The sequence below is a fragment of the Heptranchias perlo genome, chromosome 17, assembly GCF_035084215.1.
Source record: "Heptranchias perlo isolate sHepPer1 chromosome 17, sHepPer1.hap1, whole genome shotgun sequence".
NCBI lineage: Eukaryota > Metazoa > Chordata > Chondrichthyes > Hexanchiformes > Hexanchidae > Heptranchias > Heptranchias perlo.
Genome location: NC_090341.1, coordinates 56,042,954 through 56,068,027, shown reverse-complemented (window position 1 = coordinate 56,068,027; position 25,074 = coordinate 56,042,954). Strand labels below are relative to the sequence as shown.

At 43.6% G+C, this 25,074-nt stretch overlaps 1 protein-coding gene across 1 annotated transcript in view; it reads left to right on the top strand.

Annotated features, from left to right (window-relative positions):
* Positions 1 to 25,074, top strand: part of LOC137334324 (E3 ubiquitin-protein ligase RNF123) — a 370,362-nt gene that overhangs the window by 171,918 nt on the left and 173,370 nt on the right. The window contains exon 33 of the mRNA XM_067999016.1: positions 5,380 to 5,568. Within this exon, the coding sequence (XP_067855117.1) occupies positions 5,380 to 5,568 (189 nt within the window). The remainder of the gene's footprint in view (positions 1 to 5,379; positions 5,569 to 25,074) is intronic.

Here is a 25,074-nt window from a genome sequence, read left to right as displayed (position 1 = left end):
CAAAGCTTTGATCTGATCCGTTGGTTGTGGAATCGCTTAGCTCTGTCTCCAGCATGTTGCTTCCGTTGTTTAGCATTCATGTAGTCCTGTGTTGTAGCTTCACCAGGTTGGCACCTCATTTTTAGGTACACCTGGTGCTGCTCCTGGCATGCTCTTCTGCATTCCTCATTGAACCAGGATTGATCCCCTGGCTTGTTGGTAATGGTAGAGTGAGGAATATGCTTGGGGGCATGAGGTTACAGATTGTGCTGGAATACAATTCTGCTGCTGATGGCCCACAGCGCCTCATGGATGCTCAGTTTTGAGCTGTTCTGATTCTGTTCTGAATCTATCCCATTTAGCATGGTGGTAGTGCCACACAACACGTTGGATTGTGTGCTCCACTTCGCCTCCACGAGGACTGTGCGGTGGTCATTCCTACCAATACTGTCATGGACAGATGCATCTGCGACAGATAGATTGGTGATAACGAGTTCAAGTAGATGTTTCCCTCGTGTTGGTTCACTCACCACCTGCCGCAGGCCCAGTCTGGCAGCTATCTCCTTTGGGACTCGGCCAGCTCGATCAGTAGTGGTGCTACCGAGCCACTCTTGGTGTCATCCGACCCTTTCCTCTTAAATGTTTGTCTTGTACGATCACAGGCCAACCTGCTTTTAAAGCTGCTGTTGGGGTGAAAACCCAAACGTTGGGGTGAAAGTCAACTGTGGATGATATCAAGTTGTGTGGTTCAGCAGTTAGTGAGTGAGTGGTCGTAACAATTGGAGCTATTTCCAGCAGTAATTATTGTGTGAACATCTTGATAGCAGTTTCCGTGAGCAGTGTGCTTTTTATTGATTTGTTGGAGGTTGAAGGAATGAGGGAGAACATAATACTTATCACTGGTCGAATCTCCCTCTTTATTTCCACATGCAGAGCTCTGTCCTGTCCTGGCCTGCCCTAGTTCACTTTCTGACCGAGTTATTTTACTGCAAACAATATTTTATTGTTACTGCAATGTTTCAGGGCTATTGTTGGTGCCTTGAGCCTCTACTTCCTTCATTGGGGAAAGAGCAGAAGTCCTGCCCCAATTCGAGGCGGTGAGATAGCAGGGTAGGCTATTATGAAAGAGGGTGGAAATGTTCGCAATTGGTCCGCGCCCCGTGGAGTGGCACTAATTTCTGTTTGCCAAAGATCCGTCCATGCAACCTCCTCTTTCTCATTTACATGCTGCTCCTTGGTGATGTCATCCATAGACATGGGGTCAGCTTCCACATGTACACTGATAACACCCAGGTCTACCTCACCACCACCTCTCTTGACCCTTCCACTTTCCCTAGTGCTGTCTGACTGTTTGTCCAGCATGCAGTCCTGGATCGGTCTCAACTTCCTCCAGCTAACATTAGGAAGATTGAAGTCATCATCTTCGGCCCCCGTCACAAACTCCGTTTCTCTCCACCAATTCCATCCATCCCCCTCCTGTCTCAGGCTGAACCAGACTGTTTGCATTCATGCTTTCCTACTTACCCCTGAGCTGAGTGTGACACTATATCCTCTTTTAACACAAAAAAGTGTACTTCCACCTCCATAACATCACCCCCCTCCGTTCCTACCTCAGCTCATCTACGGCTGAAACCCTCATCCATGCTTTTGCATCTCAAGACTTGATTATTCCAAAGCTCTCCTGGCTGGCCTCCCATCCTTCACCCCATAGACTTCAGATCATCCAAACCTCTGCTGTCCATATCCTGTCCTGCACCAAGTCCCACTCACCCAAAACCCCTGTGCTAACTGATTTACATTGGCTTCCAATTCCCCAACAAATCAAATTTAAAATTCTTATCCTGTATCTCAATCCCTCCATGGCCTTGCCCCGATCTCTGTAACCTCCAGCCCTATAACCCCTCCCCTGAACACTCCATTGCTCTGACTCCAGCCTTTTTCGTCCCCACCCCCCCCCCCCCAATAGTGGCCGCACCTTCAGTCACCTAGGTCCCACGTTCTGGAATTCCTTTCTTAAACCCTTCTGCCTCCACCTTTGTGCTCTTAAGACCCTCCTGAAAACCCACCAGCTCTTCGACTAAGCTTTTGGCCACCCCTCCAAATATCTTCTGCTTTGGCTAGGCATCTGTTTTCCACAAAGGAAATCCCTGCGAAGGATTCTGGGATGTTTTTCGACATTAAAGGTGCCACAAAATGGAAGTTGTTGTATGTAGAGGTTGGATTTCCTTTAAAAAGATGAAGACTCTTCATCCATTTAGGCATTATAATGAAATGGTCTTTGTTAATCAATAACTCTTCCCAAGCTATGTCAATATTACTGACTTTTCCATTTAATCATATGTATTTTTATATTAGTCCCACAAACTGACATAGAATTACAAAGAATATACAACACAGAAACAGGCCGTTTGGCCCAACTGGCCTATGCTGTTGTTTATCCTCCACACGAGCCACCTGAGTTCATCTAACCCTTTCAGCATATCCTTCTATTCCTGGATGTGGAGATGCCGGTGATGGACTGGGGTTGACAAATGTAAGGAATCTTACAACACCAGGTTATAGTCCAACTGTTTTATTTGAAAATCACAAGCTTTCGGAGGCTTTCTCCTTCGTCAGGTGAGGTGAGCGTTCCTCCTCGTCTGAGCAGATCCTGTGTATTCGCAGGGCCATCCCCACACCTCCACTACTCGCCTTCAAACAACCACCCAACGAATACACAGGATCTGCTCAGACGAGGAGGAACGCGATGGACACCTACAGACGCTGAAAGATGCCCTCGTAAGAATGGGATATGACGCTCGACTCGTCGATCGACAGTTCCGACGGGCCACAGCGAAAAATCGCATAGACCTCCTCAGAAGACTAACACGGGACGCAACCAACAGAGTACCCTTTGTCGTCCAGTACTTCCCCGGAGCGGAGAAACTACGCCATGTTCTCCGCAGCCTTCAACATGTCATCGATGACGACGAACACCTCGCTAAGGCCATCCCCACACCTCCACTACTTGCCTTCAAACGGCCACCCAACCTCAAACAGACCATCGTTCGCAGCAAATTACCCAGCTTTCAGGAGAACAGCGTCCACGACACCACACAACCCTGCCACGGCAACCTCTGCAAGACATGCCAGATCATCGACACAGATACCACCATCACACGAGAGGACACCACTCACCAGGTACATGGTTCATACTCCTGTGACTCGGCCAACGTTGTCTACCTCATACGTTGCAGGAAAGGATGCCCCGGAGCATGGTACATTGGCGAGACCATGCAGACACTGCGACAACGGATGAACGGACACCGCGCAACAATCGCCAGACTGGAGGGTTCCCTCCCAGTCGGGGAACACTTCAGCAGTCAAGGACATTCAGCCACCGATCTTCGGGTAAGCGTTCTCCAAGGCGGCCTTCGAGACACACGACAACGCAAAATCGTCGAGCAGAAATTGATAGCCAAGTTCCGCACCCATGAGGACGGCCTCAACCGGGATCTTGGGTTCATGTCACGCTACACGTAACCCCACCAGCGAAAAAAAGTTATCTGTTTTTAATACAACGGGTCATTCTCTGTCTTTCTCTTCCTTTCGGATGTTTCTCTCCCTCTCTCTCTCTGTTTTGTGTTCTTGCCGTTTGTGTATTCGGTGGTCCTGTAGGTAACATCTCTCTGTCTGAACACTTTGATTGCCTTGACAACGGGCAGTTGGAAAGATTATCTGTAATCACCAGGTATTGTTCTCTGACTATAAGTGCGGTAACCTTCCATGGAATCTGAATCCCACACTCACCTGACGAAGGAGAAAGCCTCCGAAAGCTTGTGATTTTCAAATAAAACAGTTGGACTATAACCTGGTGTTGTAAGATTCCTTACATTTCTCCCTCATGTACTTTATATCCCTTCCCCTTAAATGCATCTATGCTATTTGCCTCAACTACTTCTTGTAGTAGCAAGTTCCACATTCTCACCACCGTCTGGGTAAGGAAGTTTCTCCTGAATTCCTTATTGGATTCATTAGTGACTAATAACATACACTCCTGGACCCAATCCATTGAATGAGTGTCTTTTTCGAGATTTTAAGTTGCTCGTCAATTAGAAATATCCAGCGAACCATGGATCAAGGGACAAGCCACGATGTTAAAAACAGTGTCATTAAAGCAGAATTCATCAAGCAGTGGAAAGACTGAAAGGGTAAAAGAAATTAAAATATAAACTACCTTTATTTAAATATTAAAATGATTAAAATGATTAAACGAAAATAATAACCAAGGGTCACATGACTATTTGGCAGTAAAAATAAGAGAAATATCTAAAACAAAATAAATCTAAAACTAGAATTATAACAATTAAATAACAAAATGACTCGATTAATAGTCCACAAAAAGACTTAAAATGTGGAGAGTGAGTCGAATGGTAAGTCTAGAAATCCTCGTAGCAAAAGTTTTAAAATGCTCAATTCCGAGAAATTTCGTTAACTAATTGTTTTGAGCCATTTTCCCCTGGCACCCATTACACAACCAAAAAATCTGATGTTTTTGCCACCAGTCACGTCCTTGATTTTGGTTGCCAGCATTCTATATTTGTTTGACTTCTCTGTCCAAGCTAAACCGAGAGATTTGTTATCTTTGAAACGTACAGTTACATCGACAACTGCAACGTTGTCGTCCTTGTGAAATATGATATCCGGTTTCCAACGTTTTCCATCATTATGTAATTAGGATTCAATATACACAGCCCATCCATAACTTATGACCTTATCTTTCAATTGTTCGAGGATTACGCTATGGCACTTAATCCTCGCATTCTTGACGTATAAACAGTTGCCCGAGATGTGAGAAATTGTTTAGTTAACCAGCGTACATCTTTTACATAGCTTGATTTCCCAAAGAAAGTAGGATACAAATTAGACCTCATTAATAAGGTGGGAATAAGCTGAGAACGCTTCAGCCGGAATTTGTTACTTATCCAATTATTAGAAATTCTATCATTTGAGGTCATAAAAAGTCATTTTGGCCAGAACCCAAGTTTTAAAAAAAAATCTTTTCTCATAACCTAGTCATCCAACGCAGCCCCATCCAATTGCATTTGATGCATCTCTGTGCCCATCCAGTTCAGTGACTGCGGGGGGCAGGACATGTCTAGTCATGATGCTACAGCCGTCATGAGTGTGGGACAGGCCTGATGGACCAGCTGGTCTTTTCCTGCCCATCGTTTTTGTGTGTTCACATGTATGTGTCCCTCTTTAAATTATTTATGTTGATTAATGTGGGCGAAAGCTTTTATATGTGTGAGGTGGCACTGTTAAGACCCTCATTATATGCGGTCTCGATTTGATCCATGTTCCAGTGGTGAAGTAGGGAGCTCTATGGCGGTTCATGCTGCTGTTTCCTTGCCCTGACAGATCCAGCAGGCAGCCGAGCGGCCGGAGCGGAACTTCGTCGATAGTCGCCAGCTGAAGGTGTGCGCCACCTGCTTTGACCTTTCCGTGAGCCTGCTGAGAGTTCTGGAGATGACCGTCACCCTTGTCCCCGAGATCTTCTTGAACTGGTCCAGACCGTCTGCAGAACTGCTGCTGAGACGCCTTGCACAGGTAAGCCCCAGACCTCGTACCCCAAAGATACTTTCACATTTACAAATCAAATTGCGCTTTTACTTTGGGAATGTACGTGTGTTTGCGCGTGTGTGTGTAGTTGCCTCTTTAAAATACTACAATCGCCACACAAACTCTTGGCGGAAGCCTTTCCATTTCACATAGGAACAGGAGTAGGCCATTCAGCCCCTCGTGCCTGCTCCTCCATTTGATAAGATCATGGCTGATCTGTGATCTAACTCCATATACCTGCCTTTGGCCCATGTCCCTTAATACCTTTGGTTGCCAAAAAGCTATCTATCTCAGATTTAAATTTAGCAATTGAGCTAGTATCAATTGCCGTTTGCGGAAGAGAGTTCCAAACTTCTACAACCCTTTGTGTGTAGAAATGTCTTCTAATCTCACTCCTGAAAGATCTGGCTCTAATTTTTAGACTGTGCCCCCTACTCCTAAAATCCCCAACCAGCGGAAATAGTTTCTCTCTATCCACCCTATCTATTCCCCTTAATATCTTATAAACTTCGATCAGATCACCCCTTAACCTTCGAAACTCCAGAGAATACAACCCCAATTTGTGTAATCTCTCCTCGTAATTTAACCCTTGAAGTCCGGGTATCATTCTAGTAAACCTACGCTGCACTGCCTCCAAGGCCAATATGTCCTTTCGAAGGTGCGGTGCCCAGAACTGCTCACAGTACTCCAAGTGCGGTCTAACCAGGGTTTTGTACAGCTGCAGCATAACTTCTGCCCCCTTGTACTCTAGTCCTCTCGATATAAAGGCCAACATTCCATTTGCCTTCTTGATTATTTTCTGCACCTGTTCATGACACTTCAATGATCTATGTACCTGAACCCCTAAGTCCCTTTGGACATCCACTGTTTTTAACTTTTTACCATTTAGAAAGTACCCTGTTCTATCCTCTTTTGATCCAAAGTGGATGACCTCACATTTGTCTACATTGAATTCCATTTGCCACAGTTTTGCCCATTGACCTAATCTATCAATATCGCTTATAATTTTATGTTTTCATCTACACTGCTTACAATACCACCAATCTTTGTGTCATCGGCAAACTTAGATATGAGACTTTCTATGCCTTCATCTAAGTCGTTCACAAGCTGCATTCTTAATTCTATTAAAGAGACATTGTTGCAATTGATATGGTTTCTGTGAATAATTATCTCTGTTTACTCTGGAATCTGATTTGCTTGTGTAGAACTGTAATCTTTTCTACCTAACGATGAATAATTCTGGCCACCACTTACCTGACTGCCGAGGACTGTTCCTGCGCCTCCCCAACGGTAGCCTCCTGCCTGCCCGCCTCCCCGGCAGTGATTTCTACCATGTTCGGGCTCATGTCGAAAGGTGTCAAAATGAGGCCCGGGAGTTAAAATCTCCCAGGCCCCTCACAGGGAGCAATTTCCCCCCCCTCCCCCCGCGATAAATTTGTGGCAGTAGACAGGTCCTGTGGGATATTGGGTGTTTGGTCCAAAGACTTGAGCACAAAATCTAGGCTGAGGCTTCAGTGCAGTGCTGCAATGTCGGAGGTGTGTGTCGTCTTTTGGGTAAAATGTGTAAACCGAGGCCCCATCTGACTCCTCAGGTGGATGTACAAGATCCCATGTCACTTTTGGAAGACAAGCACTTGGTTTGTTGCTGTTGCTTTTGTTGTGTTACAGTAGCTCCAGTGATTGTGATGTGATATATCAGAGCATTTTATCCTAAGTGACACACTGTGATGTTTCAGTCTGTGTGGTATGTTGGTATGTTTAATCCTGTAGGCAGACTGTGGTATATTGGAGGTTTTATTCCCACAAGAGAAATTGCAGTAGTATATCAGTGTTTAAGCAAAGGAGCTGAGCTCTGAGATATATTAGCTGTTTAATCTCAGCAGATACCCTTGTCATATACGGGAAATGAGGGAGAGATGTAACAGTGTTCGAAGTGGGAGCCTTATACTGATGGTCTTTGATTAAGGGTATTGTAGCTCTCCTACTCTGTCTTTCCCAGGACCTCAACACTGTGGAACTCCTCATCTTCCTCAGGCTTTCCTTCCTCCTACAATCGTCAGACTTTTAAATCACGTCATCTGACCACTACTTCCTGATTTACCTCATCTCTTTTACTCTCTTTAATCTTAATAGTTTTTCAATAATAAAAAAAGTGTTGCCACTGAGTTTACTTAGTGTATTGATCCCAGTGCACCAGAGGAAAAATCACACTTAGACATCATGCATTAATGTTGCTGCAGTAAGCTTTTTGTAAGTTGCTCTTAATTTATCACCTCTGATTGCTCCCTCCACTGCCAGCGACAGACGCGTACCCAGGAGTACTCCTCAAATGTTTTCCAACTTAAATTGCAACCCACGTTTGGAAGTACAAAATTCGTAATCCTCCAGCCAGATGTTTTTTTAACATATTTGTTCTTGAGATGTGGGCAGCCATGGCGAGACCCTAGTTGTCCTGAGGGCATTAAGAGTCAACCATGTAGTGAGTGACTGGAGTCATGTTTATGTCAGACTGGGTAGCAGTAGCGGGTTCTCTTCTCTAAAGGAAATTAGTGAACCAGTTGGGTTTATACCAGCAGGTTTGTGGTCATTTCATTGAATTCAGTTTCACAACTTGCCGTGTTGGGATTTGAACTCTCAACTTCTGAATTATGTATCCAGAACCACAACCACTAGGCCACTGTACCCTTCGTGGTTTGAGTGGACACAGCTTGACAGTTTCATACTGGCTGAAATGTTAGGACAATGTAACAGTCTTCAGTCAGTGACATCTTTGCACTGACATCTGTCATTCATCTGATTCCATTTTATTGGTACATCAGTGTACAGATGAGAGTAATTACAGGTGCTATAGAGTACGGATATAAGGCTGTGATTTAATCACAGGGTTTGGATGACTTCCAGAAAGCACTGAAACTTCACACTTGTTTATGATCTAATCTGCACCTGTTAATTAAATTCTGGATTAATTACTCTCCCCACCACCTGCCGTTCAACATACTTTATTGTCCTGTCCCTTTCTTTCAATTGCTGATTTTGCTTGGAGTGTTCGGGTTAGCTGCTAATGTGACTTTTATAATTTGTGATGTTGTCAACACAGCCAATTCAGACTGCGCGACGATACTCCATGACACTGGCCTGCCTTTTTGCAGCAAGCAGGTCGGGCTCATCAGTAAGACAGCGAGAGAGGAAAATATCCTGCTGAGCAAACCATGGCAGCCCAATAAGAAAAGAATGTGTGAACAGATAACAAAATCCGAAAATTTAATTGTATTCTCAGGCAGCCTGACACTTGCACGCTATCTTGCTGCAGCCAGAGTGGTGTTTTAAATTGCTGATCTTCTCTGCTTGTCCTCCACTCCTGAAGGTGTTGATTCTTGCTGGGGTACGACTCTACAGTTGCCAATCAGGTGCTGCAGTACTTCGCCCAAGTGGCCATTCTTCAAGTGTGAGCCTCGACATCGAGTGTTAGTAAGTGGTTCGACCCTGGGCAAAATCACAGCTGAGCTTGACCCAGCTCTCGCCCAATGCCCACACAAGCTCACTTCCCAGCAGGAGTGACTTGGATATTAGTTACAAACAAATGACTTCTTAGCTCAGGATGGCAAGTAGCACTCGCACTGCTCCCTTGGCTTAGGTCAGCTAAGTCAGCACCGTACAGGGATTGAACCCGGTCTGTACGGCCATACCAACTGAGCCGTCAGGGAACTTACTTATTAGAATCATAAAAAGGTTACAGCAAGGAAGAAGGCCTTTCGGCCCATCGAGTCCGCTCAGACTCTATGCAAGAGCAGTCCAGCTAGTCCCACTGCCTCGCCCTATCCCCGTTGATTTATATCCCTTTTTAAAAAAGAAAGATTTGCATTTATATAGTGCCTTTCACAACCTCAGGACGTCCCACAGTGCTTTCCAGCCACTGATGTACTTTTTTAAGTGTAGTCACTGTTGTAATGTAGGAAGCATAACAGCCAATATGCGCACAGCAAGGTCCCACAAACAGCAATGAAATAATGACCAGATAATCTGTTTTAGTGATGTTTGTGGGATAAATATTGGCCAAGACACTGGGAGAACTACCCTGCTCTATTTCGAATAGTGCTGTGGGATCTTTTATGTCCACCCGAGAGGGCAGACGGGGCCTCGCTTTAACGTCTCATCCAAAAGGCAACACCTCCAACAGTGTAGCACTCCCTCAATACTGCACTGGGAGTGCCAGCCTAGATTATGTGCTCAAGTCTCTGGAGTGGGACTTGAACCCACGACCTTCTGATTCAGAGGGGAGAGTGCTACCCACTGAGCCACAGCTGACACTTGCTCCTCATTTAAGTGCTAAATGCTGAAACAATATTCAAGCCCTTAGACAATCATTGCTTAATTTCCAGTGCACGTGTTTTACGCGGAAGCCTTGAATTAAAGTGGTTTTGCTGTGCCTTAGTACAGTATGCCCTCAAAGGGATGGAGTTTTCTCTGAACGGTTGGTTCAACAGTTTAATCATTAGAGAATCAGCTGTGCCAGGTCTTGTTAAAAAGCTCCCTCTCTCTTACACAGTCCAACCTCATGAAGCTCACGTTCTTCACCCCTCATTTAATGTTGTGGACTGACCCTTTACTGTAATCTTGCTAGCCATGATGTGGAGATGCCGGTGATGGACTGGGGTTGACAATTGTAAACAATTTTACAACACCAAGTTATAGTCCAACAAATTTATTTTAAATTTCACAAGCTTTCGGAGGCTTCCTCCTTCCTCAGGTGAATGGTCCACACCATTCACCTGAGGAAGGAGGAAGCCTCCGAAAGCTTGTGAAATTTAAAATAAATTTGTTGGACTATAACTTGGTGTTGTAAAATTGTTTACAATTGTAATCTTGCTGTTAGATGCAGCTCAATGTAGCATGACAAATGCTCATCTCTCAAACAGCATGTGATAGTAACAGTAGATTGCAATAAGTGCCAGCTTAGTTTATAGATTTTCTGATAGCAGGTGATTAAAATGAATGTGCTAATTATCCTCACTTACATTGAAACATTTATGTAGTTTGATTTGTGATGGTTGCTTATCACTTAAGCAACTGTACTGGGGCTCATCTCGATTCTGAGGTGCTGGTCATGCAGAATTGAAGAATTTCCACCATAAGATTTATATCAGGAAAGAAAGAAGGAACTTGCATTTCTATAGTGCCTTTCACGATCTCAGGACATCCCAAAGCGCTTTATAGCCAATGAAGTACTTTTTGAGGTGCAGTCACTGTTGTAATGTTGGGAAACACAGTAGGTCCTTTCGTTTAACTGTCCCTTCACCATGACTTTGGTATTAAAGAAAACAATTCCCTATTTTCACCCCTCCTCCTGACTCTTGCTGGAGTACAGTTACATGGCACAGAGCACCCTCTCACTCCAGTGGCAATGCTACATATGGTAATATTGACAGTGAGTGTCAGGATATTCTTCTGGGGGTTTCACCACCAAACCTAACCAGTGCTCCATTGACAACAACACACAAGCACACATTCCAGTAAGACTCACTGTGCGGCTAGCAGGGTCTGACCCCTAATTATTTTTTCCTTTTCTCTCCCCCACCCCTCCACCTTTCTAACCCAGGGGCACTGAGGCCAGTTGTAGTATTCCCTACCTCCACCTTATGAGATTCGCTAACTCAACTCGAGACAGAGAATCAAAGTTGAAACCTTCCTGGTCTGTGTATCTCAGCCAAACACCGGGCAATCTGTTTCCCAGCGGATCCAGGGGGAGAATCTATGGAGTCTGCTTCAGTAATCCTGTTAATTGTGTTAGACCTTCTCAAACATCCTCCAATCTCATTAGGAAGAAATTGCATCTGTAATGTAAAGGTCAGATGTGATGGAATAGGTGAGTGGGCGAGCGAGGAGAATATGATTGGGAGAGCCATTACACCTCCTGTGCTGCTAGTTACAGGATGAAAGAGAGGTCGAATGTGTCTGCTGAGATGTAGCCTGAAGGTCATCCAGCAATTACAAGATCACGTGTGACATATTACAGGATTTGACAAAAGTCATTTTGGGTGCGATCTGTTCATTGTCAATGACTCATACGGCCTAGTCAGCCCACGCAGAATACACCATACAGAAGCTATCTGTTTGTTCTCAAGTAAATACGTTACAGATAATGGCATGAAATAGGTTACAACGGGCAGATGATCTGCTCCTCCAGGTTACCAGCCAGGTGGTGAAGTTGGACACTACCCTTTCAATTCTTTGTATGGTCTCAAGCCCATTCACAGTGTGTCCAGACTGTGTTGCTGCATGCCTTTAGGTTAATAGGTAGCAAACTTACACTGGGTATATTAGCATAGTGATTATAATACCAAACAGCGAGTTCAAATCCCATCAAGGCAAGTTGAATTCAATTAAAAGTGACCATGAAACCTGCTGGATTGCCATAAAATCCCATTTAGTTCATTAATGTCCTCCCGAGGCATATCAGCATTGAGCCAGACATCGTATCAGTCTTCCTCGGTGCCCAAGTTGGGAGAAATATCCTACAGACTAGTCAAGGAACAGACTGACAGTCATTCTCACAGAGTCAAATCTGTCACCCATCTCTGACTCCTCCGTGGCCTGTCCCACTGGCAGGACAGACTTACCATAGATGGCGGGCACTGTGTTATACGGTCGGGTATTGAACACCTATCTCAATTGGCAAATGAGTACTCCTTCATGTTGGAGGAAGCACAGAGGAAAGCATGGGAGGAGACTTTAGTGGAATGGTATCACTATTGGCCAAGTACACCACATAGTCTTTTCATTATGTCCACAAGAAAAAAAAAGAAAGACTTCAATTATATAATGGCTTTCACAATCTCAGGACATCCTAAAGCACTTTACAGCCAATGATGTACTTTTGAAGTGTAGTCACTGTTGTAATATAGGAAATGCGACAGCCAATTTGCACACAGCAAGGTCCCACAAAAAAATGTGATAATGACCAGATAATCTTTTTTCAGGTGTTGGTTGAGGGATAAATATTGGCCAAGACACCGGGGAGGAATTCCCTGCTCTTCTTTGAATAGTGCCACGGGATCTTTTATGTCCGCCAGAGAAGGCAGATGGGGCCCTCTGTTTAATGTCTCATTCGAAAGACGGCACCTCAGACAATGCAGCACTCTCCCAGTACTGCACTGGGAGTGTCAGCCTAGATTTTGTGCTCAAGTCTCTGGAGAGGGACTTGAACTCACAACCTTGTGACTCAGAGGCGAGAGTGCTACCCACTGAGCCACGGCTGACACCTGAGGCCACAAGTCTCTTCACAGCAAATATCTGAAAATCCATCAGGCACTGTGGGCCATAATCGGTAGCAGAATTGTATACTTCATTGCGTGGCACAACCCTCACTCCTCCATCACCAGCCCCGGTTTAATGGGGAATGTAGAAGGGCAAGCCAGCAGCAGCACCAGGCATACCTTAGAATGAGGTACCACTCTAGTGAAGCTGCAATGCAGTGCGCTCTGAATTGCAGCAGGCAATAGACAGAGGTAAGTTGTCCCATTGCAGTGGATCAGAGAACAGCACTGTTGTCTGACCACATCTAGTCAAGAATAGCAGTAGACAGTAAAGCAACTAATGGAGGAGGAGGAGGCTCCATGAACATTCTCATCCTTAACCATGGTGTAGAGACAAGGCTGAAGTGTTTGCAAGCATCTTCAGCCAAAAGTGATGAGTAGGCGATCCCACTTAGCCTCTTCCTGAGGACCCACCATCCAACCAATTCAGCTCACTACGTGTGACATTAAGAAGCAGCTGAGTATACTAGGCACAAGGAAGACAACATCGTGACTGTAATGCTGAAGACTTGCGCACATTTACCTGAGGAAGGAGGAAGCCTCCGAAAGCTTGTAAATTTCAAATAAAATCGTTGTACTATAACTTGGTGTTGTAAAATTGTTTACAATTGTCAACCACAACTAGGTACTCTCCCAGCCAAGCTATTCCAGTGCAGTTATGACAGTGGCATCTATTTGACAATGTGGTAACTTGCCCAGGTATATCTTATTCACAGTGGCCTATCCACCTCTTCCCAATCATCAGCAAAGTGATGGAAGGAGTCATCAATAGTGCCATCAAGGAACACCTACTCACCAATAACCTGCTCACTGATACTCATTTGGGTCCACACCTCATCTTAGCCTTGATCCAGGCATGGACGCAAGAGCTGAATGCCAACAGAGAGATGAGAGTAGCTGCCTTTTATGTTAAGGCAGCATTAAACTGGGTATGGCACCAAGAAACCCAAGCCAAAGGCCTTCGATAAGGCCTTAGTAGTAGACTCATAACTAAGGTCAGAGCATGCGGAGTCGGGGTCAAGTAGCAGAATGGATAGCAAACTGGCTACAAATCAGAGAGCAGTGGTTAAAGGTAATTACTCAGACTGGCGGAAGGTGGGAAGTGGTGTTCCACAAGGATTGGTGCTGGGACCACTGTTGTTCATCTTTGGACTCAGGAATCAGAAGTACAATTTTAAAATTTGCGGATGACACCAAATTGGAGGGTGTAGTTAATACTGAGGAAGAATGCAATAAAATACAAAACGACGTTAACAAACTTGCAGAATGGGCATGTAAAATGGCAAATGAGTTTCAATATAGATAAGTGTGAGGTGGTACATTTTGTTAGGAACAATAAGGAGGCCACATACTTCTTGGAAAATAGGAGTCTAAATGGGGTAGAAGCAGAAAGGGATCTGGGGTACAGATACATAAATCACTAAAAGTAGCAAAGCAGGTTAACAAAGCCATAAAAAGTGCAAACAAAGCACTGGGTTCATTACTAGAGGAATAGAATTCAAAAGCAGAGAAGTAAACTTATATAGAACATAGGAACAGGAGTAGGTCATTTCGCCTCTCGAGCCTGATTCGCCATTCAGTGAGATCCATATACCCGCCTTAGCCCCATATCCCTTAATACCTTTGGTTAACAAAAATCCATCAATCCCAGATTTTAAAATTAACAATTGAGCTAGCATCAACTGCCATTTGCGGAAGAGAGTTCCAAACTTCTACCACCCTTTGTGTGTAGAAGTGTTTCCTAACTTCACTCCTGAAAGTCCTGGCTCTAATTTTTAGGCTATGTCCCCTAGCTCTAGACTCTCCAACCAGCGGAAATAGTTTCTCTCTATCTACCCTATCAGTTCCCCTTAATATCTTGTAAACTTCAATCAAATCACCCCTTAATCTTCTAAATTCCAGGGAATACAACCCTGGTTTGTGTAATCTCTCCTCGTAATTTACCCCTTGGAGTCCAGGTATCATTCTAGTAAATCTACGCTGCACTCCCTCCAAGGCCAATATATCCTTCCTAAGGTGCATTGCCCCAGAACTGACTCCCGGTGTGGTCTAACCAGGGCTTTGTTTAGCTGCAGTATAACTTCTACCCCCTTGTATTCTAGCCCTCTAGATATAAAGACCAGCATTCCATTAGCCTTTTTGATTATTTTCTGTATCTGTTCATGACATTTTAATGATCTATGTACATGGACCCCTAAGTCTCTTTGGACCTCCACCATTTCAAGCTTTTCACCATTTAGAAAGTACTCTGATCTTATCCTTTTTAGGTCCAAAGTGGATGACCTCACACTTGTCTACATTGAAATCCATTTGTCACCGTTTTGCCCATTCACTCAATCTATTAATATCTCTCTGTAATTTTATGCTTCCATTTACACTGCTTACAATGCTATCTTTGTGACATCGACAAACTTGGATATGTGGCGCTCTCTCCCGTCATCTAAGTCGTTAATAAATAGTTGAGGCCTCAACATAGATCCCTGTGGGACACCACTAGTCACATCATGCCAATTTGAGTGCCTGCCCATTATGCCCAGTCTTTTTTGCTACTCACCCAGTTTCCTAACCAGGTCAATAATTTGCCCTCAATTCCATGAGCTTCGACTTTAGCTAACAGTCTCTTATGAGGGACTTTATCGAATGCCTTCTGGAAGTCCATATAAACAACATCCATAGACATTCCCCTGTCCACTACTTTGGTCACCTATTCAAAAAATTAAATCAGGTTCGTCAGGCACGACCTACCCTTTACAAGTCCATGCTGGAAATTTTCAAGGTGTTCAGTCACTCTGTCCTTAATTATAGACTCTAGTAATTTCTCGGCAACAGATGTTAGGCTAATTGGTCTATAATTCCCTGGTTTCCCTCTCTCCCTTTCTTAAATAACGGAGTGACGTGTGCAATTTTCCAATCTAAAGGAACGGTTCCTGAATCGAGAGAACTTTGGAAGATTATAGTTAGGGCATCTGCAATGTTCCCACCTACTTCATTTAAAATCCTGGGCTGGAAATCATCTGGTCCTGGGGATTTGTCACTCTTTAGTGCCATTATTTTCTTCATTACTGTTAATTTGCTTACGAGACCTTGTCCCTGATTCAAAATTAGTTTCCTTGGGGTGTCCGGCAGGCTATCCTCTTCCTCTACTGTAAATACCGACACACAGTAATTATTTAACATGTCCGCCATTTCCATATTTTAATTTACAATCTCACCATTATCAGTTTTTAAGGGGCTCACATTGCTCTTGACCACCCTCTTTTTCCTAATATAATTGTAAACATTTTTTGTGTTGAATTTGATATCCCTTGCAATTCTTTTCATACTTTTTTGTAGCTCTTACTATCTGTTTTGTCACCCTTTGCTGTTCTTTGTATCTATCCCAGTCGCCAGGATCTGTGCTATTTTTTGCATTTTTGTAAGCTTTCTTTTAGTTTTATGTTGTCCCTTACCTCTTTTGTCGTCCATGGCTGTTTTTTGGGCAAGTAGAGCTCTTGCTCCTTTGGGGTATAAACTGGTTCTGTATCACTTCAAATTCTTTTTTGAACACCTCCCACTAATCTTCTGTCATTTTATCCATTAACAGATTTGCCCAATTTATTGTGAACAGTTGTCTTTTCATCCCGTTGAAGTCGGCCGTACCTAAATTTAGAATCATAGTAGTCGTTACAGGTTTCTCCCTTTCAAACACATCATTGAAATCAATCATATTATGAACGCTATTAGTTAAATGTTCACGCATCGTTAGGCCATTAACTGAATCTGGCTCATTTCTCATTAGTAAATCTAATATGGCCTGCCCTTGGTTAGACCTAGTGTACTGTGTACAGTCCTGGTCTCCATATTACAGAAAGGATATAGAGGCACTAGAGAAAGTGCAAAGAAGGTTTACAAGAATGATATCAGAACTGAGAGGGTACAATTATCAGGAAAGACTGAACAGGCTGGGGCTCTTTTCTCTAGAAAAGAGAAGACTGAGAGCTGACCTGACAGAGGTCTTCAAAATCATGAAGCAGTTCGATAGGGTAGATGTAGAGAAGAAGTTTCCACTTGTGGGGGAGTCCTAAACTAGGGGCCATCAATATAAGATGGTCACTAATAAATCGAATGAGGAATTCAGGAGAAATTCTTTTACTCAGAGAATGGTGAGAACGTGGAACTCGTTACCACATGGAGTGGTTGAGGAGAATAGCATGGGTGCAGTTAAGGGGACGCTAGATAAGATCATAAGAAATAGGCACAGGAGTAGGCCTTACGGCCCCTCGAGCCTGCTCCGCCATTCGATAAGATCATGGCTGATCTTGTACCTCAACTCCACTTTCCTGCCCGATCTCCATATCCCTTGATTCCCCTAGAGTCCAAAAATCTATCGATCTCAGCCTTGAATATACTCAATGACTGAGCATCCACAGCCCTCTGGGGTAGAGAATTACAAAGATTCACAACCCTCTCAGTGAAGAAATTTTTCCTCATCTCGGTCCTAAATGGCTGACCCCTAGTTCTAGACTCTCCAGCCAGGGGAAACAGCCTCCCAGCATCTACCCTTTCAATGAGATCATCTCTCATTCTTCTAAACTTCAGAGTGTATAGGCCCATTCCACTCAATCTCTCCTCATAGGACAACCCTCTCAGGAATCAGTCCAGTGAACCTTTGTTGCACCCCCTCTAAGGCAAGTATATCCTTCCTTAGGTAAGGAGACCAAAACTGTACACAGTACTCTAGGTGTGGTTTCACCAGAGCCCTATAAAATTGCAGCAAGGCCGCCTTACTTTTTTATTGCAAAGGGGCTGAAGTACAAGCTAAAAACATAACATTTGCCTTCCTAATTGCTTGCTGTACCTGCATGTCAATGGGTCTATACACTCTGAAGTTTAGAAGAATGAGAGATGATCTCATTGAAAGGGTAGATGCTGGGAGGCTGTTTCCCCTGGCTAGAGAGTGATTCATCTACAAGGACACCCAAATCCCTCTGAATACCAACATTTCGTAGTGTCTCACCTTTTAAAAAATATTCTGCATTTCTATTCTTGCTACCAAAGTGGATAATTTCACATTATACTCCATCTGTCACCTTCTCACCCACTCGCTTAACCTGCCTATATCCTTTTGCAGCCTCTTTGAGTCCTCACAGCTTACTTTCCCAACTAGTTTTGTATCGTTAGCAAATTTGGATATATTGCACTCGATCCCCTCATCTAAGTCATTGATATATATGGTAAACGGCTGAGCCCAAGCACTGATCCTTGCAGCACCCCACGAGTTACAACCCGCCAACCTGAAAATGACCCGGTTTCACCAACTCTCTGTTTTCTGTCCGTTAACCAATCCTCAATCTATGCTAATATATTACCCCCAATCTTGTGTAACAAGCCCTAATTTTGTGTAGATAAGTACATGAGGGAGAAAGGAATAGAAGGATATGTTAATAGGGCGAAATGAAGTAAGTAGTGTTGGGAGGAGGCTCGTGTGGAGCATAAACACCGATATAGGGTATTGGGCTGAATGGCTGTTTATGAGCTATAAATTCTATCTAAGACTGAAGTCAAAGGGAAAACCGTCTATTGGCAGGAGTCATCAGTGTTCTCGGTCCAAGTATCTTCAGTTGCTTCATCAATGGCCTGCCATCCCAAAAATGTCATGAATAGGGCTGGTTGTTGATGATTCCACAGTGTTCAGCTCCATTCACACCTCCTCTCACAATGAAGCAGTTCATGTCAGAATACAGCTTGGCTTGATAAGTGGCAGATTACTTTCAGGCCATTTAAGTGCCAGGAAATGTCCATCTCCAATAGGAGAAAGCCCAGCCATCTCCCCCTGACCTTTCATGGCACCACTATTACCAAGTCTAGCACTCTTGACATCTTGGAGGTTACCATTGATTAGAAGCTGACAGGACCAGCGTATCAACACCGTGACTACAAGAACTGGGCTCATTGGCTCACCTCCTGACCCCTCAGAGTCTGTATCCTCTAGAAGGTTCGAGTCAGGAGTTTGATGAAGTACTTACCATTCACCTGGATGATGCAGAAGCAACAACACTTGAGAAGCTCAACACCATCCAGGACACAGCAGACTGCTTAATTGGTGCCCCTGCCACTGAACTGATTATCCATTTACTGTGACTGCAGTATGTGAGATCTACTGGTATGCACTGCACCAACTCATCAAGCTTATTTTGAGAAGATGTGCCAACTCCGTGTACCACTAAAGGCAAGAGCAGCAAGATCATGGGGACACCATCACCTCCTAGTTACTCTCCAAGTCACACAACATCCTAACCTGGATATAGATTTCTGTTCCTCATCGTCACTGGGTCAGTAATCACTGGAAGGTCCTACCTAACATAACCACCTCCTCAGGGCAACTTGGGATGGGCAATATACAGCCAATGAGCACTTTTTTGGTGCAGTCACTGTTATAATGTAAGGAAACGCAACAGTCAGTTTGTACCAATTACAAGGTCCCACAAGCAGCAATGAGATAAATGTAGTATTCCACTAAAATGTCAGGATAGAATAGTGATCACGTCTTTGGAGTGGGACTTGAGCCCACAACCTTCTGACTCAGAATCACGAGTGCTACCACTGACCCAAGGCTGATACCCGACACATTCGGTTTCCCCCTCGCACTCCTGTCGTGTCCCCTACCTTTTAACCTTTCTGCTACCTGTTCCCTTTCCCACTACCTCCTCACTCCCATCACTACCCTTTCAATCCCTGTAGCCCCTCCTATCCCTTACTGTGCCATCACTCACCTCACCTTGAACCCTCCATCCACACCTATCCCTAAGGATGGATAGCAAGTGGCCAGAGAACCTCTCACCGCCAACCTGTTTCCCTCCTAACATCCCTTCCTATCTTGTTCCTTCAAAAAGGCTTTGTTTGCTTTCAAACTTTCTGTCTGCTCCCTCTCTTTCTTTGTGTGTATCTCTCTTCCCCCTCCCTCTCCACATATTACACTTTCTGAAACAAAAGCTGCAACTGGAGAAGTGGTGCAGGAGGCAGATTCCTGGGGCATTGGGACTAGTTCTTGGGCAGGAGGGACCTGTACAAACTGGACGGGTTGCACCTCAACAAAACTGGAACCAATATCCTCGCAGGGAGGTTAACTAGTGCTGTGGAGGAGGGTTTAAACTAATTTGGCAGGGGATGGGCACCAGAATGAAACATTAGAAAGGAGAAACAAGGTGCATAGAGGACTGGGAAAGATGCTAAAGTAAAGAATAGTTCAGAAATAGGAGGGATCAGACCGGGGGCCAAATGCAAGGCAGTCTAAGATGAGTTTGGAATGCATGTGTGTCAATGCACGTAGCGTGGTAAATAAGGTTGGTGAGCTGCAAGGCTCAAGTCACCACATGGGACTGTGATATAGTGGCAATAACAGAGATCTGGCTCAAAGAAAGGGAGGATTGGGTACTTAATATTCCTGGCTGTAAGGTATTCAGGAAAGGTAGGGAACGAAAGAAAGGCGGTGGGGGTGGCAGTATTGATCAAAGAAACTATTATAGCACTGGAAAGGGATGATGTAGTTGAGGAATCAGACAGAATCTATTTGGTTAGAATTAAGGAACAGTAGAGGAGCTATTATGCTACTGGGTGTAAACTATAGGCCACCAAATAGTGGGAAGGAGATAGAGGAGAAAATTTGTAGGCAAATTACAAAAAGATGCAAGAACTATAGAGTAATGATAATGAGAGACTTCAATTATCCCAACGTAGACTGGGACTGTAATAGTGTAAAGGGGAAAGAGCGGGAGGAATTCCTGAAATGTATAAGAGGACTTTCTTGATCAGTGTGTTTCCAGCCCAACGAGGAAGGAAGGGAGTGCTGGATCAAGTTCTGGGGAATGAAATGGGGCATTTGGGGAACAGTAATCATAATATCGTTAGATTTAGAATAGATATGGAAAAGGACAAGGAATAATGAAGTGTAAAATCAGGCTAATTTCAGTGAGTTAAAAAAGCCTAGGTGGGTTGGAATTATAAATTGTTGGGCAAACAATGGGAGGCCTTCAAGGAGGAGATGGTTCGGGTACAGAGTAGACACATTCCCACGGGGGGGAAATCTTGTTTAACTAACTTGATTGAGCTCTTTGATGAAGTAATGAAGAGGGTTGACGTTGTGTATATGGACTGTCAAAAGGTATTTGATAAAGTACCACATAATAGACTTGCAAGCAAAATTAAAGCCAAGGGGATTAAAGGTATAGTGGCAGTGTGGATACAGGATTGGCTAAGGGACAGAGAATAGTGGTGAACGGTTGTTTTTGAAACTGGAGGGATATATACAGTGGTGTTTCCCAGGGTTCGGTATTAGGACCATTGCTCTTTTTGATATATCTTAACGAACTGGACTTTACAGGGAACAATTTCAAAGTTTGCAGATGACACAAAACTTGGGAATGTAGTAAACAATGTGGAGGATAGTAACAGACTTCAGGGGCCTAGAGTGGAAAGGAAGGACCTGTTTCCCTTAGCAGAGAGGTCAAAAACCAGGGGGCATAGATTTAAAGTAATTGGTAGAAAGATTAGAGGTGAGTTGAGAATTTTTTTCACCCATGTTCAACTATGTTCCTATGTTCAGAGGGTGGTGGTGGTCTGGAAGTCACTGCCTGAAAGGGTGGTAGAGGCAGAAACCTTCATCACATTTTAAAAGGTACTTGGATATGCACTCGAAGTGCCGTAACCCATAGGACTATGGACCAAAAGCTGGAAAGTGGGATTAGGCTGGATGGCTCTTTTTCGGCTGCCACAGACTTGATGGGCCGAATGGCCTCCTTCTGTGCCGTAAATTTCTATGATTCAGGAGGACATAAACAGACTGGTGAAATGGGCAGACACATGGCAGATGAAATTTAACGCAGAGAAATGTGAAGTGATACATTTTGGTGGGAAGAATGAGGAGAGACAATATACATTAAATGGTACAATTTTAAAGGGGGTGCAGAAAGAGAGAGACCTGGGGGTGTATGTACACAAATCTTTGAAGTTGGCAGGACAAATTGAGATGGCTGTTAAAAAAGCATATGGGATCCTGGGCTTTATTAATAGAGGCATAGAGTACAAAAGCAAGGAAGTTATGCTAAACCTTTATAAAACATTGGTTAGGCCTCAGCTGGAGTATTGTGTTCAATTCTGGGCACCACACTTTAGGAAGGATGTCAAGGCCTTAGAGAGAGTACAGAAGAGATTTTCTAGAATGGTACCAGGGATGAGGAACTTTAGTTATGTGGAGAGACTGGAGAAGCTGGGCTTGTTTTCCTTAGAGCAGAGAAGGTTAAGAGGAGAATTGATAGAGGTGTTCAAAATCATGAACTGTTTTGCTAGAGTAAATAAGGAGAAGCTGTTTGTAGTGGCAGAAGGGTCTATTAACCAGAGGGCACAGATTTAAGGTCATTGGCAAAAGAACCAGAGGTGACATGAGGAAACATTTTTTTACGCAGCGAGTTGTTATGATCTGGAATGCACTGCTTGAAAGGGCGGTGGAAGCAGATTGAATACTAACTTTCAAAAGGGAATTGGATAAATACTTGAAGGGAAAAAATTTACAGGGCTATGGGGAAAGAGTAGGGGAGTGGGACTAATTGGATAGCTCTTTCAAAGAGCCAGCACAGGCACGATGGGCCGAACGGCCTCCTTCTGTGCTGTAACGTACTATGACCAGATTGTGTCAGGAAGGTACAGAGCGTACAAACAAAAAAGTGCACTAACAAATAGGGTTCGGGTAAGAAAAAATGGTAATAAGACCAATAGCCCAAAAAAATGTTAAGATGTCTAAAAATGTTAAAAAGACAAATCTAAAGGCACCGTATCTGAATGCACGAAGCATTCGTAATAAGGTAGACGAATTAACAGCGCAAATAGATGTAAAATATTGTATAATTGCAATTACAGAGACATGGCTGCAGGGTGACCAAGGCTGGGAGCTGAATATCCGAGGGTATTCGATATTTAGGAAGGACAGGCAAAAAAGAAAAGGAGGTGGGGTGGCGTTGTTAGTAAAGGATGAAATCAGAGCAATAGTGAGAAAGGATATTGGCTCAGAAAATCAAGATGTAGAATCAGTTTGGGTGGAGTTAAGAAGCTCCAAGGGGCAGGAAACACTGGTGGGAGTTGTCTATAGGCTTCCAAACAGTAGTGGTAACATAGGTGATGGCATCAAACAGGAAATTAGAGATGCATGTAACAAGGGTACTACAGTAATCATGGGTGACTTCAATCTACATATAGACTGGCCAAACCAAATTAGCAATAATACTGTGGAGGATGAATTCCTGGAGTGTGTACAAGATGTTTTTTTAGACCAGTACGTTGAGGAGCCAACCAGGGAACAGGCTATCCTAGATTGGTTATTGTGTAATGAGAAGGGGTTAATTAATAATCTTCTTGTGCGGTGTCCTTTAGGGAAGAGTGACCATAACATGATAGAATTCTTCATTAAGATGGAAAGTGAAGTAGTCCAATCCGAAACTAGGGTCCTAAATCTAAACAAAGGAAACTACGAAGGTATGAGGAGTGAGTTGGCTATGATAGATTGTGAAGCTTCATTAAAAGGCATGATGGTGGACAGGCAATTGCTAACATTTAAGGAACGAATGCATGAATTGCAACAGTTATACGTTCCTTTCTGGTGCAAAAACACAAAAGGAAAAGCAGCCCAACCATGGTTAACAAACGAAATTAAGGATAGTGTTAGATCCAAAGAGGAGTCATATAAAGCTGTCAGAAAAAGTAGCAAGCCTGAGGATTGGGAGCAGTTTAGAATTCAGCAAAAAAGGAGCAAGAGATTGATGAAGAGGGGAAAAATAGAGTATGAGAGTAAACTGGCAAGGAACATAAAAGTGGACTGTAAAAGCTTCTACAAATATGTAAAAAGAAAAAGATTAGTGAAGACAAATGTAGGTCCCTTACAGTCAGAAACGGGAGAATTTATAATGGGGAACAGGGAAATGGCAGAGCAGTTAAACAAATACTTTGGTTCTGTCTTCACGGAAGAGGACACAAATAACTTCCCAAGAATGCTAGGGAACCAAGGGACTAGTGAGAAGGAGGAATTAAAGGAAATTAGTATTAGTAAAAAAATAGTGCTGGAGAAATGAATGGAACTGAAAGCCGATAAATCCCCAGGGGCTGATAATCTGCATCCCAGAGTACTAAAAGAGGTAGCCATGGAAATAGTGGATGCATTAGTTGTCATCTTCCAAAATTTTATAGATTATGGAACAGTTCCTGCAGATTGGAGGGTGGCAAATGTAACCCCACTATTTACAAAAAGGAGGGAGAGAGAAAACAGGGAATTACAGACCGGTTAGCCTAACATCAATAGTAGGGAAAATGCTAGAGTCTATTATAAAGGATGTGATAACAGGACACTTAGAAAATATCAATGGGATTAGACAAAGTCAACATGGATTTATGAAAGGGAAATCCTGTTTGACAAACCTACTGGAGTTTTTTGAGGATGTAACTGGTAGAATAGATAAGGGAGAACCAGTGGATGTGGTTTATTTGGATTTTCAGAAGGCCTTTGATAAAGTCCCACATAAGAGGTTAGTGTGCAAAATTAAAGCACATGGGATTGGGGTTAATATACTGGCATGGATTGAAAATTGGTTAACAGACAGGAAACAGAGAGTAGGAATAAATGGGTCTTTTCTGGGGTGGCAGGCAGTGACTAGTTGGGTACTGCAGGGATCAGTGCTTGGGCCCCAGCTATTCACAATATATATCAATGATTTGGATGAGGGAACCAAATGTAATATTTCCAAATTTGCTGATGACACAAAACCAGGTGGGATTGTGAGTTGTGAGGAGGATGCAAAGAGGCTTCAAGGTGATTTAGACAAGTTGAGTGAGTGGGCAAATACATGGCAGATGCAGGATAATGTGGATAAATGTGAAGTTATCCATTTCGGAAGGAAAAACAGAAAGGCAGAGTATTATTTAAATAGTGATAAATTGGGAAAGGGACCTGGGTGTCCTTGTACACCAGTCACTGAAAGCAAACATTCAGGTGCAGCAAGCAGTTAGGAAGGTAAATGGTATGTTGGCCTTCATTGCAAGAGGATTTGAGTACAGGAGCAAGGATGTCTTACTGCAGTTATACAGGGCCTTGGTGAAACCACATCTGGAGTATTGTGTGCAGTTTTGGTCTCTTTACCTAAGAAAGGATACACTTGCCATA